This window comes from Pelophylax lessonae (genome assembly GCF_965119305.1).
Source record: "Pelophylax lessonae genome assembly, chromosome: 2".
Taxonomy (NCBI): domain Eukaryota; kingdom Metazoa; phylum Chordata; class Amphibia; order Anura; family Ranidae; genus Pelophylax; species Pelophylax lessonae.
In genome coordinates, this window is record NC_138769.1 from 221,087,617 (window position 1) to 221,114,587 (window position 26,971).

The following is a 26,971-nucleotide window of genomic DNA, read 5'->3' on the forward strand; positions in this document are numbered from 1 at the left end:
ACCAGAAAAACACACAGGAGGAAGAGGAGGAAGAGGATTGTGGCAGTATGGATTTCAAGGATAACATACAGCAGTCTTCAAGGGATGTTTTCACTTCCCAGAAACCCCAGGAGTTGTACATGGCTGGGGAGAGGTTGCTCCTGACAATGTCATCCTTAGTGACCCAGAGGACTCATAATCTCATGCCTCCTCAAACGAACGCTGCATGGGCTCCCTGATTCAGCAAAGCCTGCGAAAGGACCTGAGGATGTATGGTATCAAGGAGAGGGAACATTACTGGTTGGCAACCCTTATTTACAAGGGTAAAGTTGCAGAGCTCATCCTGCCTTCGCAGAGGGAGCAGAGAATGAAACATCTTGAAGAAAAATGTGTGTAACGCCTTTCCAGACACTGGGAGGTTACCATTTCCTGGACAATGTTGTTTTGAGACTTCGGTCAAAGGTGGAGAGGTGGAGAAGGCGGGCCGGCTGACCGATGCCTTTAAACAATTCTTTAGTCCTCAGCGCCCAGGACTGTTAGGTTCAAGCAACCATTGGCAGCGACTGCATCATATGGTGCAGGATTATCAAGGGGCAAGAGCAGACTTGGAGACCTTTTTAACTGAGAATACACTGTGTTACTGGGTCTTGAGGATGGATCACTGGCCAGACCTTTTTCAATATGCAATCAAACTACTAGGCTGTCCTGCTTCCAGCGTGCTTTCTGAATGAACATTCAGTGCAGCTGGAGGTTTTGTGATGGAATAAAGAGTGTGTTTGTCCACAGACTCCATTGACCGGCTGACATTTATCAAAATGAATCAGTCCTTGATTGACAGCAGCTATCAAGCCCCTGATGCTGATGTAACTGATTGAATTTGCTAGGGACCTGGGATATATTGAAGACTGCCTATGCTGCCTATCCTATTCCTGAATCTTGATTATGCTAGCTTCCAACAATGTTTTTGGTTCAGGGCACCAACAACACCCAAGGCCCAATTTTTCTGCACCTGTTTGACAAGCGCATGAAATTTCAATTTTTGTTTCTAATTTTTTTACAGCAGGGGCCATTCCTGTGCCCAGCAAGAGTAACTGTGAGGAGTAACAGTGTTCAGGCACCACAAACACCCAAGGGACAATTTTTTTTTAAAAATGTAATTTCAATTATTTTTCTAATTTTATACATCAGGGCCCGTTCTTGCACCCAGCAAGAGTAACTGTGAGGGGTTAAAGGTTCAGGCACCACTAGGGATGGGTGAACGGTTTGGGCCAAGCATAAGTTTGGCTTAAACATCCCCCCATTTAGGTATTTGCCTAACACCTGAACTTTCTTGACACTAACTAAATGTTCGCCCGCCAAGCGCACAGTCAATATGTTTTTAAGGTTTCCCTGCTGAGAGCTGAATTTAAAAAAATAATTGTAACAAGAAAATGTCAATTTAAAAAAATTTGGGTAAAAAACAACTTGGGGGATCCTTTGGGTCTTGTATGGCTTTTAAGGGGAATCTCATGACAGAATTAAGGAAAAAAACAGCATGCCCCCCCCCCCCAAATCTATACAAGGCTCTTTAAGTCTGGTATAGATTTTAGGAGGAATTCCTAAAAATTAAAAAAAAATGGCAAGGGGTCCCCCCAAAATCCATCACACCCCTACCCGTTCACCAAAAAGGTACAAAAAAATAAACACAGAAGAGAGATTTTGACAAGTCCTTTATTTAAAAATAAAAAAATATTGTCCCCCGATGTAAATTCATTGTCAATCACGAAGCCCGCTGCACCCGTGACCCAAAATAAGAAAAAAAAAGCTCCGCCCTTGGTGAACGCTTCCTGTGGACTGCCTATACACGGTTTGACAGTTCTTTTATAGGGAATGGGTGGGGCCACACCTGTGACTTCACCTTGAAGCCCCGCCCCTCCAGCTGTCACCAACCCAGCATGCACCGGTCTGTGACATCACTGGTTTGACCCTGTGCATTCCCTATATAAGAGTTATCAAACCGTGGATTTTTTTTATTTTTTCGGGTTGGCGGTTGCAGCGGGTGGCATGATAGGCAGTCTGTGGGAAGTGTTCACCGAGAGTGGAGCTTTTTTTTCCTTTTCTTTTTTTGGGTCAGCAGTTGTGGCTAGCGGTGTGATTGACGATGAATTTACATTGGGGGACACTATTTTTTTTATTTTTGAATAAAAGACTTATGTGTTTTATGTGTCTTATGTGTTTATTTTTTTTGTAAACTTTTTTGATGAATGGATAGGAGTACGATGTATCCGATACCCATTCACATGGGGGGGGACCCGGGGTCCCCTTGTTAAAGTGGGCTTCCAGATTCCAATAAGCCCCCCACCCACAGACCCAGACAACCACAGCCCAGGGTTGTCGGGAAGAGGCCCTTGTCCCCATCAACATGAGGACAAGGTGCTCTGGGGTGGGGGGGGCATGTTGCCTGGTATGGTTAAGGAGGAAGGGGTGCTCCCTCGCTCACCCCCCCTTTTCTGACCTGCAAGGCTGCATGCTCGAATAAGGGCCTGGTATGGATTTTGGGGAGGCCCAATGCCATTTTTTTAAATTTGGTGCTAGGTTCCTTTTAAAATCCATGCCAGACCCAAAGAGCCTGGTATAGACTGGGGGGGGGGGGGGCTACCCCATTTTTTTTCTTTTTATCTGTATTGCCAGGAGCCGGCAATACATTACAGCCACGAGCAAGTTTAAATGACATTTTTTCCTTTAGAAATGTCAGTATTGCTGCAGCGGGCTGAATACATTGTACAGATGCCTCACTATACAGGCATAATAAAGGACCCCCCAGGCATGATATTTAAAGGAATTTTTCATTTTTATTGTTTCATTTTAAACATCATTAAATCACTGCTCCTGTAAAAATTATAATTTAAAAAAAGTATTTTTGCATTGATACATGTCCCCATACACTTTTTATGGCAATAACTTGAATATAAGCCTTTAAAATGAGGAACTTTGGTTTTTCATGTTCGTGTCCTATAGACTTTAATAGAGTTTGCATGGGTAGAACTTTTTCCCTGTTCGAGATGTTCTGGTGTGAACAGAACAGGGGGGTGTTCGGCCCATCCCTAATGACGAGAGGTCTTTTTGGAGCTGCTCAAAGGACAACAAAAAAAAATACAATTTTCTTAAAATAATATGCTTGAGGACACTATAAAGTTGTTTGTGGAATTAAAGAGCATTAAGACTTTTGGAGACATCACCCTATGTGGCACATATTCTGGCATCACATAAATTACATGTCTATTAACTTACTTTACTTTTACATAATTTCTTGGCTTACATACAGCAGCAGCAGCCCAAAATTATTTATTTCCACCCTCCAAAAAAATAGTAGTAGGTAGTTTTGCCAAAAAAAGGAAAAAACATGTTTTGTGTAGAAGTAATAATTAAGCAGCAGAGGCAATGCAGCCAAAAACTATTGTAAAGTACAGGTGCATCTCATAAAATTAGAATATGATCAAAAAATGTATTTATTTCCGTAATTCAATTCAAAAAGGGAAACTCATATATTTCATAAAGATGTGTTACACACAGAGAGATATATTTGGCTTATTGCCAGTGAAAACCCAAAATTCAGTATCTCAGAAAATTAGAATATTACATAAGACCAATAACAAAAAAAGGATTTTTAATACAGAAATGTTGGCTTACTGAAAAGTATGTCCATGTACAGTATAGTATACACTCAACAAATGGTTGGGGCTCCTTTTGCATGAATTACTGCATCAATACAGTGTGGCATGGAGGCGATCAGCCTGTGGCACTGCTGAGGTGTTATGAAAGCCCAGGTTGCTTTGATAGTGGCTTTCAGTTCATCTACATTGTTGGGTCTGGTGTCTCTTATCTTCCTCTTATACCCCACAGATTCTCTATGGGGTTTAGGTTAGGCTAGTGTAAGCCATAATCACAAAAATGAAAAGAAAGAAATGCTTGAAATATATCACTGTGTGTAATGCATCTATATAAAGTATATGAGTTTCACTTTTTTGAATTGAATTACTGAAATAAATTACCTTTTTGATGATATTCTAATTTTATGAGATGCACCTGCATATACTGTACTAAAAAAAACATTAAAAAAAATTAGCAAATTGCCAACAGGGGCAAAACAAGTCACAGGGCATAGTCTGTATACTATTAAGTAACACGCTGTGTGTAAAATACACAAATCACAAACCCACATTGCAGAACTGAGGTATGCCAACAAGAAAAATGTCACAATGCCATGTTTCAGAGACAAAAGCAAATATTTTTAGGCAGTAGCTGGAGAGCATGCAGGCAGTTTGATTTGGGCCCAAGGCAGCAATGTAAGATTAGTCAATTTAGAGTATGATATTACAAATTCCTTCTAAAGTTAGAGAGTGTTTTTTTAGAGCAACATGTCAGAAAATGTAACTGATTAGTGATTGATTGGACTATGAACTTCTTATTTACTAAGATTCTATATCAAAGAGAGACCCAGCAGACCTAATATGGAATAAACAAATCATATTTTTTTTTCCTCTCAAAAATTTAATGCAGAATTCTTGAAGTCTTTTGCAATTCCACTATTCTAGAGGAAGTCAGCAGAGTGAGTTTAAAAACAAAAAAAAATCTTTGCCTCACCGTTATTAAGCTTGTATAGATAGACTGAAATTTATAAATGACTAAACAGGCATTTAGCATCCCTAAAATATAAATTGTTGGACACCAATGATAGAAATAGCATACAGGTTTGTACAACAGCTAGAAAGATTTATTTATTTATTTTTTGAACAGGCTGTCATTTCTTGAACAGCCTGAACAGGCATTTCAATTTTGAAAAAAAAAAAAAATATCAGTGTCCTTTTTTTGGACACAAACAGTGAAAATAGCACATAGGTTTGCACCACAGAACTTGAGCAGGCATTTGGCATCTGAAAGTAATCACTTAGTGTGTTTTTTTGGATACTGAGGTCGGAAAAAGCTTACAACTTAGGAACACAAGAGGGATAGAGCAGGCAGGCATTTTACACCAAAAATATCAGTGCCTTAGTTTTTGTCATTGAAGATGCAAACAGCATACATAGTTTCAACACAATGTTGAAGCCATCATTGTCAAGGCTGCAAATTATGAGGGACAGAGTAACTAGACTGCAATTTGCCCCCCAAAAAACAACTTCCTTTTTCAAAGAGTGAGAAAGGATACACTTTACAGATTTTTTGCACATCTTTTTAACCTTTTCAGACTGTCCACTGTTTTTGAGATAAAGCAAGAACAAACAGATTGCAACTTAAAGTTGAATTATCTTTTTTCCACATGGCAGAAGAAAAAATGAAAGTACTGGTCATCACAGTTTTTATATCTTTTTGGAGAGGTCAGTATCTCTGAGAGACAGAGTGTGCAGATTTAATGTTAAATAATTAAAAATATTATAACTCGAAGGAACTGGAAGCAGGTTTCTTGAGAAATATAGGGGATCTCCATTATAGGAGAGTGAGGTAACGCTCCAGGTGTCCGCGATGACTGACATGTCAGCGTGGCACATACTTTCATGTTGAGTGTTGATTTAAACTTGTACTAGTGCAGTCACCTATATTAAAAAGAAGGGGCAGGAGATCTAACATAGAAATAAACATATGATGGGCTAGAGCATATTCTAACTGCGGATCTTATATCAAGAGGACTCTGGGGGTTACATCGGTGTCAGAAACAAATGCCAAATAATAAAATATGTGTAATCTCAAAGAAAGTCCCTGGCAACGAGGACAACCAGAGCTCTTTGATATGCAGAAAAAGTCAACTAACAAACAAAAATTATGCTTTGGTGTCAGGAAAGGCTTTGTCATAGTACAGATGTTATTTCCAGGCGCACACCCATGCGCACGCGCCAGCCAAGAACGAGCCAAACCGATGTGGGCAAACATACAAACATGCATCTGTCACCAAGGCTGGCGCCAAACAGCCTATTTAAATAGAGCTTCAGCACTGGCTAATTGCGGTTTGGTCTATGGCGTTCTTTGTATGTTCCTGCATTCCTGATTCCTGTGTTTATACCTCTGATCTTGACCCGGCTTGCTTCCGACCATTCCTGTCTGCTACTTGTCCTGACCCCTAGCTTCACCCCAGATTCTGTCTCTGCCTGCTGCCTCTGTTGATCCAGCATCCATTGCCGACTCTGCCAGTGACCCGACTACGCTGCTGTCTGCCATATATGCCTGATCTGTCCATCTGCTACCGACCTGGCTCATCTGACCCTGCTTCCAGCTCTTTCAGCCTGCTACAGCTCCTTCAGTCCAGCTTACCATCTTCTGGCACCTTCTTCCTGCTGTGCATCCACAGTTTGTCATCAGCCAAGCCAGTTTGCCTGTTTGCTTCTATCCTGTTGGCACCTCTGCCTGCTGTCTTATCCGCCTGTTGTCAGCTACTCCTGGCTTCCTTCCTGACTACTTCCAGCTCAGACTACTGGACTGATCATAGGCGCTCTTACCCCGCCCATGCTCCAGCGGCTACTGTCTCACCATCAGTGGCCCTCGAGCTGGAGCTGTACGAGAGGCCTTCCTCCACATGTCAGACAAGTCAACAAAAACTATAACACAAGCAGAGTGAAGGTGGTCAATATACAAGATGTCAAAAGTTCAGGATAGAGAGGCTAGTAATTCCTGGGATTTAGCTGCAGAATCACTGAGCCTGGGCGGTGCAAGGTCCTCAGATGAGATGGACAGGTATTAGCCTGAAGAGAGTGTGGTGAAGTATACTATCCATGTTTCTGTGATCATTGATGTCCTTCAACTGATGTAGCTGTTTTGGACTTCAAGGGCGAGCAAGAGGCCGAACGTATATCCAAACTCTCTAGGGCTGAGTCTCCAGAGGCCAGGTGGAGGTCTTCCAGGGTATTTTATAGCTCTTTAGGGGTGTGGAAAGTATAATGTGACCCTATAATAAAAATTGGAGAGCGAATGGGAAACCTCATTTGTATTTTATTTGGTGGTGCATTAAACTTTTATCTGGTGTTTTTTGGCCCTGCGTTTGGTTATAGTCAAGGGGGTAAGGATTCAAAAAGGTTTCACTTGGCCATAAATATATTAAAGAAGGAAAATAAAACTGCTGAACCAAAAATGTCCTTGAATACTCAGGAATAATAGTGGGCAACATCATTCTATTGATTCTTATAGCGGAGGAAACTAGTCACAATATGCATATCTGTGTACTCAAACTACAAACTCAGCTCCTTGCATACAAATTACTGTGGCCGATTATTAATGTAAGAAGGCAGTCGTGTTGTTTGCAACTACCAGACTATATATAGTGCAAGCGCCTTGTAAACCATGGATTATAATGACTGATATATACTGTATATGAATATGCATATAAATGTTAATAAAAAATATTCTCTTTACATCCAAAAAGTATATAAAAATACTATTGATACAAAAATGTATTTATATTAAAAAGAATTTCAAACTCTGAGGCTGGCCAGCAACCGACCTCTAGTGTGGGATCTACATATCTGGTGGCCAGTATTCAGCTTTGAGGCACAGTGGTGATGCACAAGCACTTCTGATACTTTTGTTTTGCACAAGGACATGTTTTATCTTCTCGCATGTGGGGAAGTTTGAACTACAGATCAAGTTTATGCAAGGAGATTGTATAAACTGTTGGAGCACATTGCCTACTATTAATGTCTTGGAGCACAGTGTTAAATCCATTAACTATATATCAATTGTATTTATAGAACTTTCTACATGCACTTTTGAGTATTGCACAAAGCACTTTATTCATAAGTTACAGATTTCACAGAGTTTAATTGAACTATTATGGATAGCATTGTGGATTCTCTCTTTATTTGATGTTATATTTATGATGTAGCTAATTTTTACAATTGCATTAAAACACTTCAATGCAGTTTTCTCAGAAATACAGCTTGTACATCAAGCCCTACTAGGGAGACAGCAGGTGTTTAAGGAAGTTAATTGTCAGCCAGAAGGTGCTGGTACAAGTATGATGCAATTAGTGAAGCTCCACCCCTTACGTGTTGCGTTTGCAAGGACTTCCTCAGGGGAAGTCCTTGCAGATGCAATGCATAAGGGGCAGAGCTTTAGCTGACATCATTACGCTTGTACCTGCACCTTTTGGCTGATGATCTCAGCAGACGGGGACCACTCTCTCTCTCTAATACAGCTTTCTCACTAACATTGGCTGGATGGGTATTGTACAGTGTTGAATGGATGGATGAAATGAACTCTTTTTAATCTGCTTGTGCTCTGTCTTGTAAGTGTGCTATTTTAGCGCTGTGGATGTGATCATTAAATAAAACAGAGTACTATTTTGGTTTGTTTTATTACATGACAGGCTTGTGCTGAGGAAGGATGTTTCATTAATCCCATGTGGTATTGGTGTACCAATAATCCTGAACATAAATGCAGAGGAATTCAAGCATTCTTCTTCTACTAAGTGCTGTTGGACTGCCTGTATATTAGGAGGTCTTTGTTCAAGGTGAGCTTTCTTGCTGGCACGAGGTGAAGTTGGGAGATACCTGCTGGTGGCAATGCACACATATTATTTGAAGATTGTCTCTGGGTGTATTAATGTTGTGTCATCACGCTGGACTGTGAGATATTAATTTTGCTATGATAAGGCTTACCTGTAGGTAAAAGTTTATTGGCAGAGTATACTACCGCTTTAAGGTTGGCAAAAATAGTTCAATCTCAGTGTTTCCTGATGATATAAAGCTAAGCAGGGCAATAACCTCAAAGCAGGATATTGGAACTTTACAAGAGGACCTCAATAAAACAGAGGGGTGGGCAGCGAGTTGGCAGATGAGGTTCAATGTAGAAAAATATAAAGTAATACACTTGGGGGATAAAAACTATAATGCATGTTACTTGTTAGGGAAGAACTTCTGGGAGAATCGAGAATAGGAAAGGATCTGGTGGCTCTAGTAGATAACTGGCTCAGCAATAGCATGCAATGCCAAGCATGTATTAGCATGTATTAAAAAGGGTATCTACTCAAGAGATAACTAAGACTATAATTCTACAATTTTACAAAACTCTTGTTCAGCCATATCTTGAGTATGTCATCCAGTTCTGGTCATCAGTCCTTAGGAAGGCTGTACTGGAACTGGAGAGAGTCCAGAGAAGGACAACAAAGATATTAAAGGGGCTGGAGGACCTTGGTTATGAGAAGCAACTACAATCAGTCTCAGGTCACTTAAGAAGATATGATGAAGCTGGTTTACCCTTAACAGTGTAAGGGATTCTTACTGTCAAAGTGGTAAGGGCGTGAAACTTCCTTCCACGGTTGGTGAAGTCAGCAGGGAAAGTTGATTATTTTTAAAAAACTAACTTTTAGATGGGTATCCTAGCAAATGCAATATGCAGGGATATGGGAAATGATGGTGGCATAAACTCACACACATGCACAAACACTGAACTGAATGGACTGGTGTCTTTATTCAACCTTGCCAACTATGATTAGTAGTGCTTTGGGGCCAATTTACAGCAGAAAGCAGATACCATAAACTACTGGACAGTGCAGTGCTTACTTCACCGCATGGCCTGAAATGTACGTGACATTTATAAAATGCAGTCACTGTGTAAAGCCTGTGTTTTCCTTTTGGCAAGTATTTGATTGGCAGGTCAGGCAACTTGGGCATGACCCATCTTCTCCTCCACCCTTTTTTTTATTCAATAATTTAAATAGCGTTGCTTTTTCCTGTGTAGTTCAAAAGCAAGCAGAGCATTATGTACATTTGTGAAGTGATGTATGCAGGCACTTATATGACTGTTAAAAATTATCTTTGTTGAGCCCAACCTGAACATGGGGCCTTGACTTCTGCCCAAGCCGAGATTAAACCCCTCTTTTTTATGTGCAGCCCAGGCCTCTATTATTGAACTCTCTCTTGTCTCCATTGCCTAATTAGGTACATTTTAGAGACAGTGGTTGGGGCTTAGTACCAGGAAAAATAGGGCTCCACAGTGACTAAAGTTGAAGCTGTACACACAGGGACCGATTAGAACACAAAGACGGGTGGCTGCTCTTTGGTACTGTTTTTATCTTAAAAATGCAGGATAGGCCTGGGTTTATTTTGCAATTGTTAAAAGTTAAATAACAGCAGTCATATTTTCATATTTTATATACAAGCTCTGCATCTTGCTTAGTATTTATGCCCAATTACATTACATTACTGAACCTTTTATTTCACTACAAGTCTACCAGACACATTCTGTCTAACTGAAAACAACACATTCTCTGTAGATTTTGAAGCACTCACAATGGTTCTGGTAGTTGGAGACCATGTCCTTCAAGCTGACTAGACTTTAGCACACATTGAAAAACTTGCGAGGAGCATTTTAGGACATTTCAACGTAGCCAAAACTAAATGGTCAGTCCACCCAAAAGTAATATATTCATTTGAGATGAAGCCTGGTGGGATGAGTTAGGACCTGACTGACTTTATATATATCTTAAGTATTCAGGAAGCAAAATACCTCTGCACCAATTCTTGACTCTGTCCCTGGCCGCCTGAGAGTTTTGGGTGCCCCCACACCTATTTGTGTTCTAGAAGCTTCTCTAACATTCTCCAATATATGAAATAAAAACACAATTCCATCCAGGAGATAAGGAAGGAAGTCATTGCAATGGTCATAGCAGATATTCTGCATCTACCAAAAATGAAATGTAAGGGCTGACACTTGGAAAAGTCTCTAAAACAAAGACAAACAATGCTGGTGCAGGTAGAAAACAGTAGCTTCAAAAAGCTTGCAGATATGGCCAAACATTTCTGGCTAGTGTTGTAGATTGTTGCTATGTTGCACCCCCTCACATTCCTCCGAGCCAATCATTATGATGGGCTGCCTCACTGAGCAATAGGAATACACAGAAAGCAGGAATGGGTGGTGGCAAGCTTTAACAATATAAAGGAAGTGCTGTGTGTTTGCCTGTATGGACAACCCAGCATTCAGCCATATCTGTAGGCTTTCTGAGGCTTCTGCAGTTAAGTTGAGGCAGCTCCAGGTGTCTGTGCTTTACATTTGGAGCAGTTTTCCTGTTTGTGTTTTAGAGACAAAATCAAGTAAGGAGAAAGGAGGCAAAGCCTGTGCAACCATAAACACCACTAACTTTATAGGTGTAATTTGGATATTTAGTTTAATGGAAAACCTTTTTCCAGCAAAATAAGCTCAATAAATTCAGTTGTAGAAAACACATTGCTTTGAAAACTTTTTAATAAATAGTCTCTTGTAAAAATTTTAAATATATCATGCAGTCCATATAATTTAAAATAATTTACAGGCTGAGGTAGGGGTGGGGAGAAGCTGGGACAGCAGAAAATGGTTCAGAAGGTTCGAGTTTTCCTGCTGAGCACACAAACACAGGCTGTATCAATCCGTATGAACCTCCATGCTGCTTGCTTCGCATCCATGGTCAATGCTTTGACAAAGGTGTGTGTGGTAGTACAATAGGAGTTCCAATGTTTTGAGTCAATCCCACGACATCCACCTGACACTGGCTTTGGATCGCTACACTTGGTCTCAAAAAAGTACTGTTTGAAAACGTTATTGTTTATGTTGACTTCTCCCAGCACACTTACTTCCTTGCCCTTAATGTCAATGGCTGTGGTTTTATTCCCGACCCACATACTGACACTGTCACATACAGAGTATTCCCCTCGGTGCAGGACCGGATGCACTGTTCTTTTAGCCCGGATAGTCTTATTGAGGGACTCCTCATCATCTAAATATTCCAAGTTCCGGAGGTCCTCTGATATTGGTGGAGGTTGGGTGCTAAACAAAACTCTTGGAGAGCGAAACTTCCTCTTCCTGAAAAGCTTAGGATCAACTGTGATGTTGTGAAGGTTAGAAGGTTCATGAGTCTCTAATTTCCCATTGTGCCGTTGAAGTGACTTAGTTCGATGTGTGTGGTGGTGGTGAATACGATGTCTTGTTGATGCTCCCCCTGGGGCATGGTCTTTGGTCTTTGGTGCAGCCTGTATGCCGATCAAAAATGCTATAATCAGAGTGTAGTACAACATGGACATTACTCTCTCCACCTAGGGAAAAAAACAATAAAATATTTAATATTTTATTAAATAGGCAAGTTTTTACAAGACATTAGTAATAACAGTACTAAAACATTTTAATCATTTAAAAGAAGCAGAAGTAACTAGAAGTTCCTAAACTATAAGCATTGCAATTATACACAACACCACACAATCCAAAAGTTCAGAAATAATTTACTCCAATGTTCTTCAGTTATGGATCTCCCTTTCAAAATCAACAAGACTTTCTTTACATTTTCTATCTATAACGGTCTATTGCAGTGCTTCTTTCTAGCGTTAATGTGTGTTGCATTGATACAGTCCTGATTGGGTTTCCATTGCACCGCAGCAAATCAAAAAAACACAACTTTTTTTTTTTTTTTTGGAACGCCATGCTACAATGCACAGCATGACAGATTCATCAAGAGTAAACACATTTTGGCTGTTGCTGGCAGGTAGACTTATCATCCTGATTTTTATAACTCTCTATGTAAGCTGGACAAAAGGACAGGTGCTGAGGCAGTACTCATGAGAGATATAGAGGCCAATGAGTATGTGCATTTTTATAGTAATATTGGGCACTGAGCATAATAGTATAAGGGCTGTTTTATGGGTATTGACACAGTAAACAGTATACTGTATGTACCGGGTGCCCCACGGCCCTGCATTTCCAACCAGCGGCTGCTGGTGTTTACACAGGCTTTTAGGGAGAGAGAGCCTGTCAGCTCCTGTAGGGGATCTCTCTCCCTCCTCCTCACATTGCAGTGTGAGAGAGTGGTGCTCACAGAGGACACAGCTACCCGCCTTGCTCACTCCCCTGCTTTACAATTGACAGGGAGGGAGGAGCCAATCACTAGCCAGCAGCTGAAAAGGATTTTTGGACATGTAGTCCCTAACACAAACGGTCTCACAGCCTTCTATGTTGAACAGGACCACAGATTCCTGCATGCTCTGGGGGGAAAAGAAGTAAGGATTGTCTGCCTGGGACCGGACCCAGGGGAGAGGTGGTGCCTCCCAGGTCGGCGTACTGGTCAGGCACATCCTGCCTGAGAGGGAATCTCAGGCGAATCTCCAGAGGCACCTGTACCAACGGCATGAAGTGTTCCAGTCGTGAGGTAGCCAGTCGGGCTACCTGAAGAGCCTGCATTGTTCCAGGACATTTGGCTTGGGCCTTGACCGCAGGACTGGTGAGCGGGCACTTGCTCATTTGCAGGGAACAAAGACACTGCATGCAGACAACGTTACTTATCTTGCCCACATTTGCAAGAACCTGAGTCACACTGACACCCTGTTAAGCAGTATCAGCCTTTCTATCCGGATACTGCATTTTCACCCTTAGTGATATTTGATCGCCTCTGCATTTTTAATTTTTTTGTGCTATGAAAAAGACAATTTTGAAAAAAATAAAATGAAAACAAAAAAAACAATATTTTTTGCTTTCTACTCAAAATCTAATTTCTTCATCAAGTTAGGAAAATAATGTATGTTTTTTTTAACCAAAAATAAGTAGCAGAATATATAATTGTTTTTCGCAAAAGTTATAGCGTCTACTATTTTTACTATTACTAAGATGTTTTTATTCATTTCTATTTATTAGTTTATTTTTTTACTAGTAATGACTGCGATCAGCTACTTATAGCGGGACTGTGATATTGTGGCAGACGTTTGGACACTTAACTGACACTTTTGACACTTTGTTGGGGGACCAGTGACACTAATACAATGATCAGTGCTAAAAATATGCACTGTCACTGTACTAATGACTGGCTGGGAAGGGATTAACATCAGGGGTGATCAAAGGGTTAACTGTGTGCCTAGCCAGTGTTTTGGTGTACTGTGTGGGAGGTGATTTTACTAGGAAAAGACATTGATCCATGTCCCTGCTTTGCAGAGACACAGGATCCATGCCTTCCCTCCAGTCAGAACAGTGATCTGCCTTGTTTACAGACCGCTGTTCTGTGTGTCTGCAGGATGATCGACGGGTGCCGGTGGATTTTGAGTCCATGGTACCCGCTGATCAGCTCCCGCTGTGATTAGACAAACTGCCGGTGGAGCACCCTGTAGCAGTAAAACTCTTATAGGGCTGTCAGCAAGTGAATAATACAGAATACTACAAGCAAGTTCTATATTTTTTCATCTATTTCTCAGTCTTCTAAGAAAGCAACCTGTAGATCAGATCAGTGCAGACTTCATTGGCTGCATGCTTGTTTTGGGCCAGTAACAGGTAGTGAAATATTTATTAAGGTGACAGCCTTAAAGCGTGCACTTTTAGGACTAGTTTACACTAGCGTTGGCCCTCTAAATGCAGTGGATCACTCTTCAGAGAGCATTTGACACTCAATGAGGAGGCATTATGTCGCTTCCTCACCGCCTGTTTTAACACCTAAAACCCTGCACAACCGTGCTGCAGCCCCAGTCAGATGAATGGATTGCGTTTGGCAGACAATACTGCCAGCTGATCATGACAAGGTTTTTAATTCTTGCTATGTCTGTGAAGCAAAGCATCACGGCTCTAGGATGTGTACAACCCCAAACCACTTGAAAGCAAGGATGATTTTTTTAATTTTTAAACACGTTAATCACCTGCCGACTTCTCACAGTAAATACAGTGCGCATAGGCGGTAGGTGCAGGCACAATCACACACCTGTACGTTAGGCCCTCCTTCCGGGTTTGGAGCTCGCACATTCGACTGGACACAGTATGAAGTTTGCAGCAGATTTTAGCTAATGATTTTAGCTGAAATCAGCTGATCCCCTGTGTTCAATCACACACAGAGTTCTGTGTTTACAAAAACACAGAACTCTGTATGCATAGGAACAGTGATCTGGCTGTTTCTCCTCCCTGAAAAGCAGAGAGAAAAAAACTGCCAGATAGTAAAGTAAAAGCAGCACACACTACACACTGTTAGGTACACAGCTAACCCCTTGATTGCCTTTAGAAGTTAACCCCTTACAAGCCATTGTCTCTAGTACAGCGTCAGTGTACATTACTTTCTTACAAACCAATTAATATACACTTACTGAGATATATTTTTTTTTTTACCCAAAACATGTAGAAGAATACATTTTGGCCTCAATTTATGGAAAAACTTGATTTTATTTTAATTTCTTTTATTGGATAGGTTTTACAACAGAAATTAGAAAATATGTTTTTTCCAAATTTTCAATCTTTTATAAATTTGTTTCCAAAATGTTTAATATTTTTTATTTATGTAATAAAAACATAAAAATCCAGTGGTGATTAAATACCACCAAAAGAAAGCTGTATTTGTGTGAAAAAAATGATAAATATTTTATTTGCATACAGTGCTGCATGACCACGTCATTTCCAGTTAAATTAGCGCAATTGCTGAATAGCAAAAAATACTCTAGTCATTAAGCTGATAAAATCTTCTGGAGGTCAAGTGGTTATAATCTGCATTTTTGTACTAGAAAATTACTTAAAACCCCCAATTATATATTTTCTGGGAGAAGTTGCTGTTTTCTTTTAGGTCACAAAATATTTGATCGATGCATTATATTAAATGCATATTTTCAGAAAAAATACATTACAATGAATTTCAGTGCACACAAACACAACATAATAACCAAGTAAATGGATATCAAACCTGTCAATCCATAACTTGTTGCTGCCTGTGTAACATACATGTGCAGTGGCAAAAGGGTGGGCTTTAAAGTGGTTGTAAAGGCTGAATATCTTTTAACTTAGTGCATTGTAAAATATGTAAAAAAGGTAAAAACAGAAGCTTTACAATCACTTCAACGTCCACACATCACACATATGCATCGCTGGATGACTGAGGTTTCTTTGCTGTTAGCGCATTCACTGCCTCCTCACAGAGACCGAGCTGTCAAAGGCTGCTGTTGATCTGCATTATATCAATTAGCAATGCATTAGCAAACAATAGCTGGATACTAATTCAGACTCCCAATCAGCTGACTACTCTGTTAGTCAATCACAGTGGTCATATGATCACCAATCCTTTCTGCCCCCATTCAGAACTTTTTAAAGAGATGCCAGGGCAGGCAGGAGGGGGTTGCACATGTCCATAAAATGGTGAAAAACTATGATACCCAAAATCGCCTAAAGATGATGCTTTAAAAGCCTTTGCAGATCATCACTTTAGAGTTAACCATGAATTATAGCCCTAAAATTATTGATCTCACTTCAGTGTTCAAGGCAATACCTCACATGTGTGGCAAAATTGCTGTTTACATTTATGTGCCTGCCCTAAACACATCTTTGCATTTGCTTGTGTGCACATAGTGACCGGCCTGCTTTTAAATGTTTTTAATTTAGTTTCTTATAATTTTTTTAACACTCTTTTCCATTTAACCTCATGTTAAAATGTCCCCTCTGTGATATTATGAGCAGGGGACAAATCTCTTTTTTGGAGACATCAGGGGTATATTAGACCCCTAATGTCAACCCAAGCCCTCCACTGCAACAAATTGTGCTTGATTAGCTGCTTACCTGGACACAGTAGCTGGTGAATGACAACTTTGCACCAGAAGTGACAAAATCCTCACCATTCCGGATTCATTTATTGCAGAGGAGACTGGGAAAAAGATATTCCCTAAGCTCTTTTCACGTGGCATCTTGTGTGTTGCTACTGTGGTCCCAGGCTTTCCCGAAGGATAAGGAGAGCCTGGGAACCACTGGAACACAAGAGAGTGGCCACCACGGTGGGAGTCCTTTCTCAGTACTGTAAAAAGATTATTTTACATGAAAGCCAGGTACTAAATAAATAAACCAATACCAAGCTGAGGGCTGCAGCAGCAACCGTAAGCATGCTTTAACCCAGTGATTTTCAACCTTTTTTCAGTCAAGACACCCTTTAGATTGCGCACAATCCCGAGGCATGTTGCATTTTTAATTAGGCTGCTCTAAGCAACTGAAACATGCAAAAAATGTGCTGGCATTATTTTAAATTGAGCCCCACCAAAATGCATGGTACTACAGTACCATGCACTTTAGCGTGTGAAAACATGCATGCAATTAGTGGATGTGTGGGGGTGCCATTAAGGCAACACATTTTTGTGTGGCGCAGTCAAACGTACGTTACCGCACTGCACCTGACGTGAAAAAGCCCTAAAATTTAGTTTTTAAGGCAAAGTTAAACGTTCAGTAGGTTGTAAACCCCCCCACATCCCATCAGCTAGCACAAATTCCCCCCTTCAAAATCCCCAGTCCTAGCACATATCCCCCCCCCCCGTAGTACAAACCCCTAACCTTAATGCCCCCTGCTAACACAAATCATCCCCTGCTAGCCACAAGACCCACCCCCCCAAAAATTGCCCCCAGCCACAAATTCCCACACTGCAAAATTCCCCCTCTAGCACAAATCCTCCCCTGCTCCTACCCTCCCCCCCTTTGCTTTTATCACAGCAAACTTAAAGCCCTGATACAGTCTGATAATTAAAGGTTTCCTGTGTTAACTTCTGTGTATACGGAGCAGCAAGAAGACATCTCGTTCCCCCTCCCAGGCTCTCTCCCCCTCCTTGTCACTATCTATACTACTGCTGGCAAAACTGAAAGCTGTGTGCACTGTTAAACCTTTCCTTAGCAACCGATGATGTCATTGGTTGGTAGGATGCGGGCGGCCGGCTTGTACAGCTTTCAGTTTTGCTGGCGGTAGTAGGAAGGGGGAGAGAGTCTAAGGGAGGAACAGCCTTTTCTCTCCCTGCTCAATATACAGGCTTTCTGTAAATTTGCCGAAGCACCCCTGAGGACTCTTTGTGTCACCCTTTGTGACAAACCCAAAGTGAAGAAAATACCTAGTACTCCTGGATATGTAGGACCCTCCCACCCACATGACAGCACTGGTGCTTGCCAACTGGTAGCTCATGCAGCTGATACGGTCATATGGGGCAGTAATTGTTTCATGACTCAGTGCTTACACAGGGTCTCTTCTCTTTTCCTCCAGTGGCTGGAGGGAGTAAATACATACTCGCCAGCACACAAAGGCTCTTGCAAAAGCAGTCCAAAAACTTTATTCAAGTTACGATCACATCAAAAAAATAGTGCAACGTTTCGGAGCCGCACAGGACCCCTTCATCAGGCATGTGAAGGGGTCCTGTGCGGCTCCGAAACGTTGCACTATTTTTTTGATGTGATCGTAACTTGAATAAAGTTTTTGGACTGCTTTTGCAAGAGCATTGGTGTGCTGGCGAATATGTATTTACTTGTAACTAATCCAGTTGCCAACTGGCGATCGCTTCAGCACCCAACATACACGAGCCTACAAACCAGGAAGGTGTGCGATAGGAATATGAACTATACGATATATATATATATATATAAGCAAGGGAGTAAATTCAGCTAAGTGCAGGATGCGCCGCTATTAAAGTGAACCTGTTTTGCCCTGTATGGTGCAAAATACAGTTTCAAGTTAAGCTTTTTAAACTTAAAGCCTACGTTTAGATAAAACATAAAAAAAAAAAAATCAGCACAAGGGACAGTACTTACATTTAATCTGAAATATCCCTTGTACTGGTTGTCATAAGTTGAAATCTTCTGTCCTCTGCCTTACCCCACAGCCACAATTATTTGTTGCCGCAGCAGTTAATAGAACTGAGGGACCTGTCACAGACGCTATTTCTTCTCCTTAATTCATTGAAAGCGGTAATGTAGCTTCAATGAATGAAAAGCTATCTATAAATGGAGGATGGGCAGATAAATGAAAGGACCACCTCTATTCATAGAGCACTATTCATTAATGGAAGCTACAGTACAAGGTCAACTCTTGGTGAATGTCTCTGACAGGTCCCTCAGCTCTATTAACTCTTAAGCTTTGGAAGATTACGGCCACGGGGTATGGAAGCAGGGCAGAAGAGAGTTTCAACTATGGAAGCCAGCACCAGCACAAGGGACACTTTGGATTAAATGTAAGTACCAGTAAGTACCATGCCTTGTGCTAATTTCTTTTAAGTTTTATGTAAACTTAGAATTTAATATGCTTACAACCTCTACAGTTGATCAGAACATTGTCTTTTTACAGTGATTGTTTCCAAGCTCTACTAGATTGCACTAAAGAAAAGGGTTCTTTAGGACAGATGTAAAGTCATCAGCTATAGGGTTAAACCTAGGTAAGTTGACATTTTATATAGGTCAAATATGTGCATATGTGTGTGTGTGTACCCAAGGACTGGGCCTGAGTATGAATATCAAAATTGTGACTAGGGTAGCAATATTTTTTTTCTTGGAGGAAATAGTCTGCTTTTTCTACAAGCTGAACTCGCAGAATTAAAAAGAAAAAACAGAAATCAATGCAGCTCTGTATTTAATAATGCATCAATAAAATTTTAATGCAATCAGTGTAAGTGCATGAGAAGCAGCGCCAACCTAAGTGTAGTAATATAATAAACAGGTTTTATTGAAAGTAACATACTCACTTTTGCCTCTCGCAATTGCCTGATGAAGGAGCACGCATGCTCCAAAACATGGGCACAGACCCAGCCTCCCTTGCACCAAGCTTCCTCCTGCACCTCCTCTAGAACACCGGAAACCACCGACGCCGCTGTGATGATACTGGGCCTCAGAGCTGCCACCCCAGATTACTGCAATTACCTGGCTGATCACTACAGATGTGCTTTTTTATCATCCCTGTCTAGTGAATGTATTACTTTCAATAAAACCCATTTATGACATTGCTACACTTAGATTGGCACTACTCCTCTCTCCTTGTTTCCCAGCATCTACAAAGTTCCTTCTGCTCTCAAGCAGGCAGCCTCTCAAGTGAGTGTGTAAGGATTCCTACAATTTCCTCCTGTGGTTACCACCCAGGATATACTGACCAATAATAATATATATTATATATATATATATATATATATATATATATATACACACACACATACATACACATATATATACATATACACATACACATACACATACACACACACACACACACACACACACACACACACACACTCGCTCTTTAACCCCTAATTTGGGTCTACCTAACTATTACCTATTCTGGCATACACGCTGTATCCCTTATCAGAGGTGTTCTCACTCCAGCCATCAAGTACAAAGCGCTCCGATCACCCTTATTTTTAAGTTTACGAATTTGGCATGGTATCAGACTTTTGCAATCCTTTCAGAGCTCAAGCAAAAGAGGATGAGGCAGCACAAGTACTAAAACTGATGTGCTACAGTCAGGGCTGCGGTTAGAAACCACAGAGCTCCATACAGACAACCTGACATGGGGCTCCATACAACCATTGCTTCAGTTATGAATGAATACAGTGACTGATCAGTTCTGATCACTAATTGTGTTCATTCATGAATGGAAGGAGCTTATAAATATTGCATTTACCTACCACTTACCACTCTTGATCTTGAAGGGTCCTATAGTGTACTTGCAGCTGCCAGATGGAAGAAGAAGAGGGAAACCAGCAGCGCTGGGGGGGGGGGGGGGACAAACACACCTGGGCATTGGCAGTATGGGAAACATATGAAGCACAGAGAGGGTGATCAGTGTGGTGGTGGGGGGGGGGGGAATTACTGGAACTGATCCTTTGTATGGCTCTCTCTGAAGCATCTGAAAGCAAGCCATACAGGAGATTGGTTGCAGTAATTGCCCCCTGCCACACCTTCCGATTCACCCTGCTGCCTCGGCCCCCCAGCCCAGGCCCTTCACAGGAGAACTGATGGTACCCCCTTATCTACAGCCCTGGCTACAGTGCATGGAGTCTGCTGATAGAAGGATAAGATATAAGATATACTTTATTGTCATTGTATACATAGAGAGATGAGTTTATCAGGTTTCTGCTTCTCCTTCCATTGCCCAGATACAGAATGGGGTTAGACAGAGACCTGTGTAACTGAATTGTAGCAGAGAAAAGGCAGATCCCTGGCAGAAATGCCAAGACATTTGAAAGAGACTAAGGGTCCTTTCACACGAGCAGGGCACCCGGCGGACTCTGTGTTGCTCAGCGGGGGATCGATTCGCTGATCACCGTTGAGCAGGCGGATGACAGCTCCGTCTCAACTTACTTTGCAGAGAAAGAGCTGTCAGATCCCCGCTCTCCTCTATGGGAGATCGGATGAAAATGGACCGCCTGTCCGTTTTCATCCGATCAAATCCTCCAGACGGATGGAAAATAGGGCTTCCATCCGTCTGGATTTCACAGGCAGGATCGGATCGGATAGCAGTAGGTGTCAGCTGAGATGTCTCCACTGACATCCGCTGCTCCATAGAGGTACATGGAGATTCTGATCAGGTCCACCTTGCAAATTGACAGGCGGACCGGATCGGAAAGCCTGTGTGAAAGGGGCCTAATGGACAGAAATACAAATTCTTTGGCAGGTATAACAGCTCTCTTGTGTATAGTATGTATTTCAGCAGGAGCTCAGCTTTTAGTTGATCATAATTCTCTCCTATGTAAGCATATAAGCCAAAAAAAGTAATTTTATTTCTTCTACATTTACAGTATAATGCACATATTTATGTCATAAAAGCTACCAACTAAGGATCCAATTCAAATGATTAAATTGAAGTCTAGCCTTAATTATTATAAGGGCTTCATCTGAATGGAAAAATAGAAAACCTGTAGCAGACTACTATGAACATTTTGCATCAGTATATCGTTTTAGAATGTAAAACAACCACACACTGTGAAAGTGACATGTAATTATGTTGTCAATTTGTGTTAATGACAGGAACTGGGATAAATGGAAAGAATGTTCGCAATAAGCCTGAGTCACTTGGGTTAGGGATACAAATAACAATACACCATATGGGCTATAAATTCAAAGTATATAGTCACAGAAACTGAGACGTAGGCAAAGTATCCCAACACATCTGACATTCTGTAGGTAATGGAATGAAAGTACTTTTCTTAAAATCTCTAATCCTCTACACAGGGCTGCTGCATTCCCATAATTCCCAAATTAAAAAAGAAAAAAAAAAAAAAGACCACAGACCCTGTAAAAGACACCTATGCATATTCATCTTAAGGTGGATGATTATTTTTATTGCCACCTACATACATTGGTTACTAACCCAGGGTAATATATATCAGATGGTTTAATAGGTATGTTTGTATTTTTTCCCTGGTAAAGCTAATAAGTGACCTGTTTGTCATGAGGAAACTATTATTGAGGCCAGACCATTCCTAGCAAAGATACTTTTATAAGGAACATCAAACGCATGCTGTAATTTTTCCATTCTCAGAAATATCTGGAATATTCTAGTCTGTAATCTAGACCAGGTCTCACAGCAAGATATCGTCAGAAAAGGAAAATCTTGTTTTTTCTTTGGTAGTTTTTTTTGTAAAGCAAGTTCAGTTAAGCCTCACACGTGCTCTGGGTCTTTGCCGTCATGCAGTGTGCTAAAAAAAGTGCAATGTTAAAAAATTGTACACATTAAGTCATTACCCGTGCCTAGTGTCCCTTGGTTTTTGTCTTGGCTATTGGCTTATTCTTTGCAGTATGGACTGACGGCTTTGTATGAAAAGCAAATCAACACACATGAATACACTAAAATTTAGTAAACACATCTAAAAGAAAAGTATAGTAAATTTTCAGGGAACATATTTTTTTAATGTATTTTGAGTTATTTTTGCAGTGTTAACCACTTAACCCTAAATCATGTACATGTAGGTCATTTGACTTTAAGTGGTTATACCAAGATGACGCCTGCAGGTACAGGCATCAATCAGGTATTTATTTTTTTTCCACCTGGCTAATATTATGTAAAAGCCATCCTAATGGCTAATTAGCCTATGGATGGCTTTTACAGACGGTGGGACAGGCCACCCACCAGTGCCTCTCCGGGTTCTACCGTCCCATCAGCAAGCCCCAAATTAAATCCGGCGGCTTAAAACAGTGCTAGTCGAGGACTAGAAAGTCCTATAAAATAAAAATGAAAGACTGTAAAAGAAAATACAAAATACTAAAATAAATAATAATTATATATATATATATATATATATATATATATTTTTTTTTTAAAGCACCCCACCCTGCTGTGCTCGCACCCAAAGGCAAATGCATGCATTAGTCCCAAAAGCATACATAAATGGCGATCGCACCACTCATGTGAGGTACTGAGAGCAATAAATCTAGCAGCAGACCACCTCTGTAACTGTAAACTAGTGACCTGTAAAGGCTTTTAAAGTGTCGCCTGTGGCCATGTGATTTGTCGTTATTCCATGAGCGTGCACAATTTTAAAGCGTGACATGTTAGGTATCTATTTACTTAGTGTAATACCTTCTTTTATAGTTTACAAAAAAAAAAACGGGTATTATATTGTGTTTGTGTGCATTAAAATTCATTAAAGTATATTTCTTTCAAAAACTTTGCTTTCAAAATACGGCTGCGCAAATACATGCAACGTTATAAATTGCAAAACCCACCATTTTATTCTCTAAGGCCTCTGCCAAAAAATATATACTGTAATGTTTGGGCGTTCTAAGTAATTTTCTATCACAAAATACTGATTTTTTATAAACAAAAAGTGTCAGAAAAAGGCGTGGTCTTCAGTCATTTGTGTGATGGTTACATTTTACATGCTTGCTCTGCCATATTTTAATTATTGCATTAAATTTAGACATTTGTTAATTAACCATAAGATGGAGCCTTTTGTACGTAGACACACTCAGTTTTAAACCGCACTAAAACCTGGAGATCAACTTTAGTTCAGCCTCCGGAAAGAAGCTAATGTTGCCTAGAGCTCGCCAACTATTGGCTGCTGCGAGTGCCCTCTAAAATAAAAGCAAAAAAAAATAAAAAAATTAAACTTTACAATTAAAAAATAAAAGTATATACAAACTCTTTATTTCCCTGAAACTCCTACTTACTTGCAAACTGACATTTCCCAGTGCATTTCTAAAATGAATTTGATACAAACTGTTCGTAGTTTCAGGGCTCCAAAGCAAAAGGTGCTCTGTAAGCAATGTTTAAATTTTTTCTTAACAAATCGCTAACAGTTATTATTAGACTCAGAGATCTATTAATCCCTGATATTCACTATGCCTGTCAATCACTGAGCTCATATCTGGTTTTTCCTTACTGCAAAAAAAGAAAAAAAAAAAAGAAAAGAGGCCACAGAAAGTAGTGGAATCAATGGAAAATTGTTATTTGCCCAAAATTACAGTTTAGGAAACTTTAACAATGAATTTTATATTGGAGAAAATAATAAAACAATGTGTTACTGCCAGTAAAATAAAGTGAAATTCTACAGTCCAGTTATTAAAATGAGAATAATAATTATAATAATAATAATAATAATACTTATCAGAGTAATAACATTCTGTTTATAATCTTGCAAGACATCACATCACCAGGCATTGGCCCAACATACGATTTCCCTCATAACAAAAAAGCCACAATTTTATGATCTTTCATGGACTTATCACAGAGACTGTATAATAAAATAACAGGGTGTTTATGTGTTTTGAATAAGTCCACTTTAGAACGTGAAATGAATGAGAAGGATATAAAAATCATAGCTGTAAATTAGTTCTATATTCGCTGTCAGGAAATACTGCTTTCAGGTCATTGTGTACCATATGACGTACCTTTGGGTGTACAGAATGGAAAGCTGCTCTGTCCCAGAGGCCTTTATTGCGTCCAAACGCTGTGCTGAGTTGAGGCCCAGCATACCATCTGTACAAGGGACAGTCTTAGTGATGTAGTGGAGTTTTGCTGTTGAGAGGAAACAAAAAAATGACAGTGAATACCTAACAAGATATTAATGCCATTCAGCCTGATAGAGACCATCAAGTGAAATGACTTATAATTATTAATCACTTCCATGCTGACTGGCAAATTGAACAATTATGTACCGGATTACAGCATTGTTCTCTGTTTAGTCACACAAACCTGATGATTCACTGATGATTAGCCCAGCCATTTCGAAAAAGTACAGCAATGTACATCAGTGAAATGCAGAAACTTAAAGTATAACTAAAGGCAAAACTTTTTTTTTTTTTTAGTATTGGATAGAGTTGAGATATATTAGAACACATGTACATTTTTATTGCTTTCTGTGCCCCCATTAAGGAGATTCAACCTCTCTATTTGTCCTATTTGCCATTTTCATCGAAAGTGAAAGTAAATGAAAATCCCCAAATTTTGGGTTGTCCCTTGAAAAGTAAGAGAGGGGAAATTTTCCAATTGGGACACTAGTTCTTGTGATCTGGGGGTCCCCAATGAATTTCCCTAATTTACAGGGTTTTTCTCACACTTCCTCTTTGGCTATGGAATAGTGAGTGAAGGTAAATCTACGCAATGGGACACAGAAGACAAAAATAAATCTGACAGGGGTTACTACCCTCCCTTGCTCTATCCAAAATGAAAAAAAAAAAACACTTTAACAGCCTGTCTGACACTTATTCTGGTGTAGGTCATTTTATATTCCATTCAGGTGCCGAAAGGGGTTATATATAAGTGATTTGGGTGGCTGTAAAGCTGTCTGATCACTTCCACATCCCCCTGGAGGTACTGCTTTCACCCAACTGCCCAACATAGCAGGTATCGGCAGGTGGAACAAAAATAAAAAAAGAGACCAGCAAACATCTATTCACTGGTCTCCCTTCTGGTGAAATAACATAGAAGTGATATGTATTATTTCACTCTCAGCTGTCAATTTCCCCAGCTGTGGCCTGGTAGGAAGCTAATGGAGCACAATGTTTTTTTTTTGTATTTTTTAATATGTATTTATGTTGAATATTTGCATTTGATGAATAGGTGCGCCGTCATAAAATTAGAACAGAAAACATCTTTCTCCAAGATCTTTTTTTCAGAAAATATATACTGATAGAAAAGTTGTTAAAGTATAAGAGCTCATGTACATTACAGCTTCTAAAACATGAGTTTAGGAGCTTTTGGCATTTTTTTTTTAATGCCAATAATGGCATAATATGACAGATTTAAATTGTGGGATTAATCATGCCCTCCAAAAACACATCTCACTTTTTTTCTGTATCTTTATACTTTGTCTTACACGCAACTCGGCTTTTCTACATCCTCTCTATTTTTCTGCAAGATAGTATGACATTTATGTGTCATTCCTGTATTTGATATAAACACCTGTTTTGTGTTTGGGTGGAGCTAGAAAGGAAAATGAATGCAACAAGCGTTGCCAGACAGCTTGCAGAATAAAAAAATGTAAACAAAAAAATAGCTAAAATAATATTTAATATTTTAAATATATAAAGATGACAGGCTAATTTAAGCAAGAAAATAAAAATACTAAACATGCATAATGCATTGTACTTCATTATGTATATATTGCATAATAAATGATTTTCGCTATAAAATGTGTAATATACAGAAAGCGGCTTCTTGGGAATTACAGATCACATCATGAGCCTTACAGCATATTTCTTTTTCAATTTTTTTCAAAAAGAAGTTGTCTAAGTATATATTTTGGCACTGTGAAGTGTCTATGTGGAATAGCATGATTGAGTAATGATGGGTCATAATCCGTATGCTGTACACATACAAATTTCCAGGAACACTTGCGTTACTGATGGAGATTTGCTTTTCCTATCCATTTTTTTTTTTTCTTACTTTGGAGCCAGAGGAAATGGTCTGATATCACACTCATATTTTTGTTGGATGTGTCAATTGCCAGCATGCTCACAATGTCTCGTTTTGGTGCCAGATCTAAACATCTTAAAACCATGGTGAATTTTGACAAGGCATATTAGCAACTCCACATGCTGAGAATACGTGTTTGTCTGCATGGATTTTGTATGTTCTCCATGTGTCCATTTACTCCAGGTGTTCCAGTTTTCTCCCACATTTCAAAAGTGGTAGATAATCTGGCATTAATTCAATTTTGTGTTCAGTTTTTGATAACAAAAAGTTAAATGGTTTGATATCTTATCAATATACCACTCTTATATTAGCCATGGTCCATAGATCCATTATTTTCTGTTTATTACTCTTATTGATGCTAGGGATGAGCTTTGAGTTTAAGTCGAACGTAAGTTCGCCTCTAACATTGGCTGTTTG

The 26,971-nt window shown here is 39.9% G+C and overlaps 1 protein-coding gene across 1 annotated transcript in view; it reads right to left on the reverse strand.

The window, feature by feature from the left end:
* Nucleotides 1-11,166: 11,166 nt before the first annotated feature.
* Nucleotides 11,167-26,971, reverse strand: part of NGF (nerve growth factor) — a 184,824-nt gene continuing 169,019 nt past the window's right edge. The window contains 3 exon segments of the mRNA XM_082247414.1: nt 11,167-12,008; nt 24,529-24,624; nt 24,627-24,655. Coding sequence (XP_082103540.1) covers nt 11,295-12,008; nt 24,529-24,624; nt 24,627-24,655 — 839 coding nt within the window. The 3' untranslated portion in view covers nt 11,167-11,294.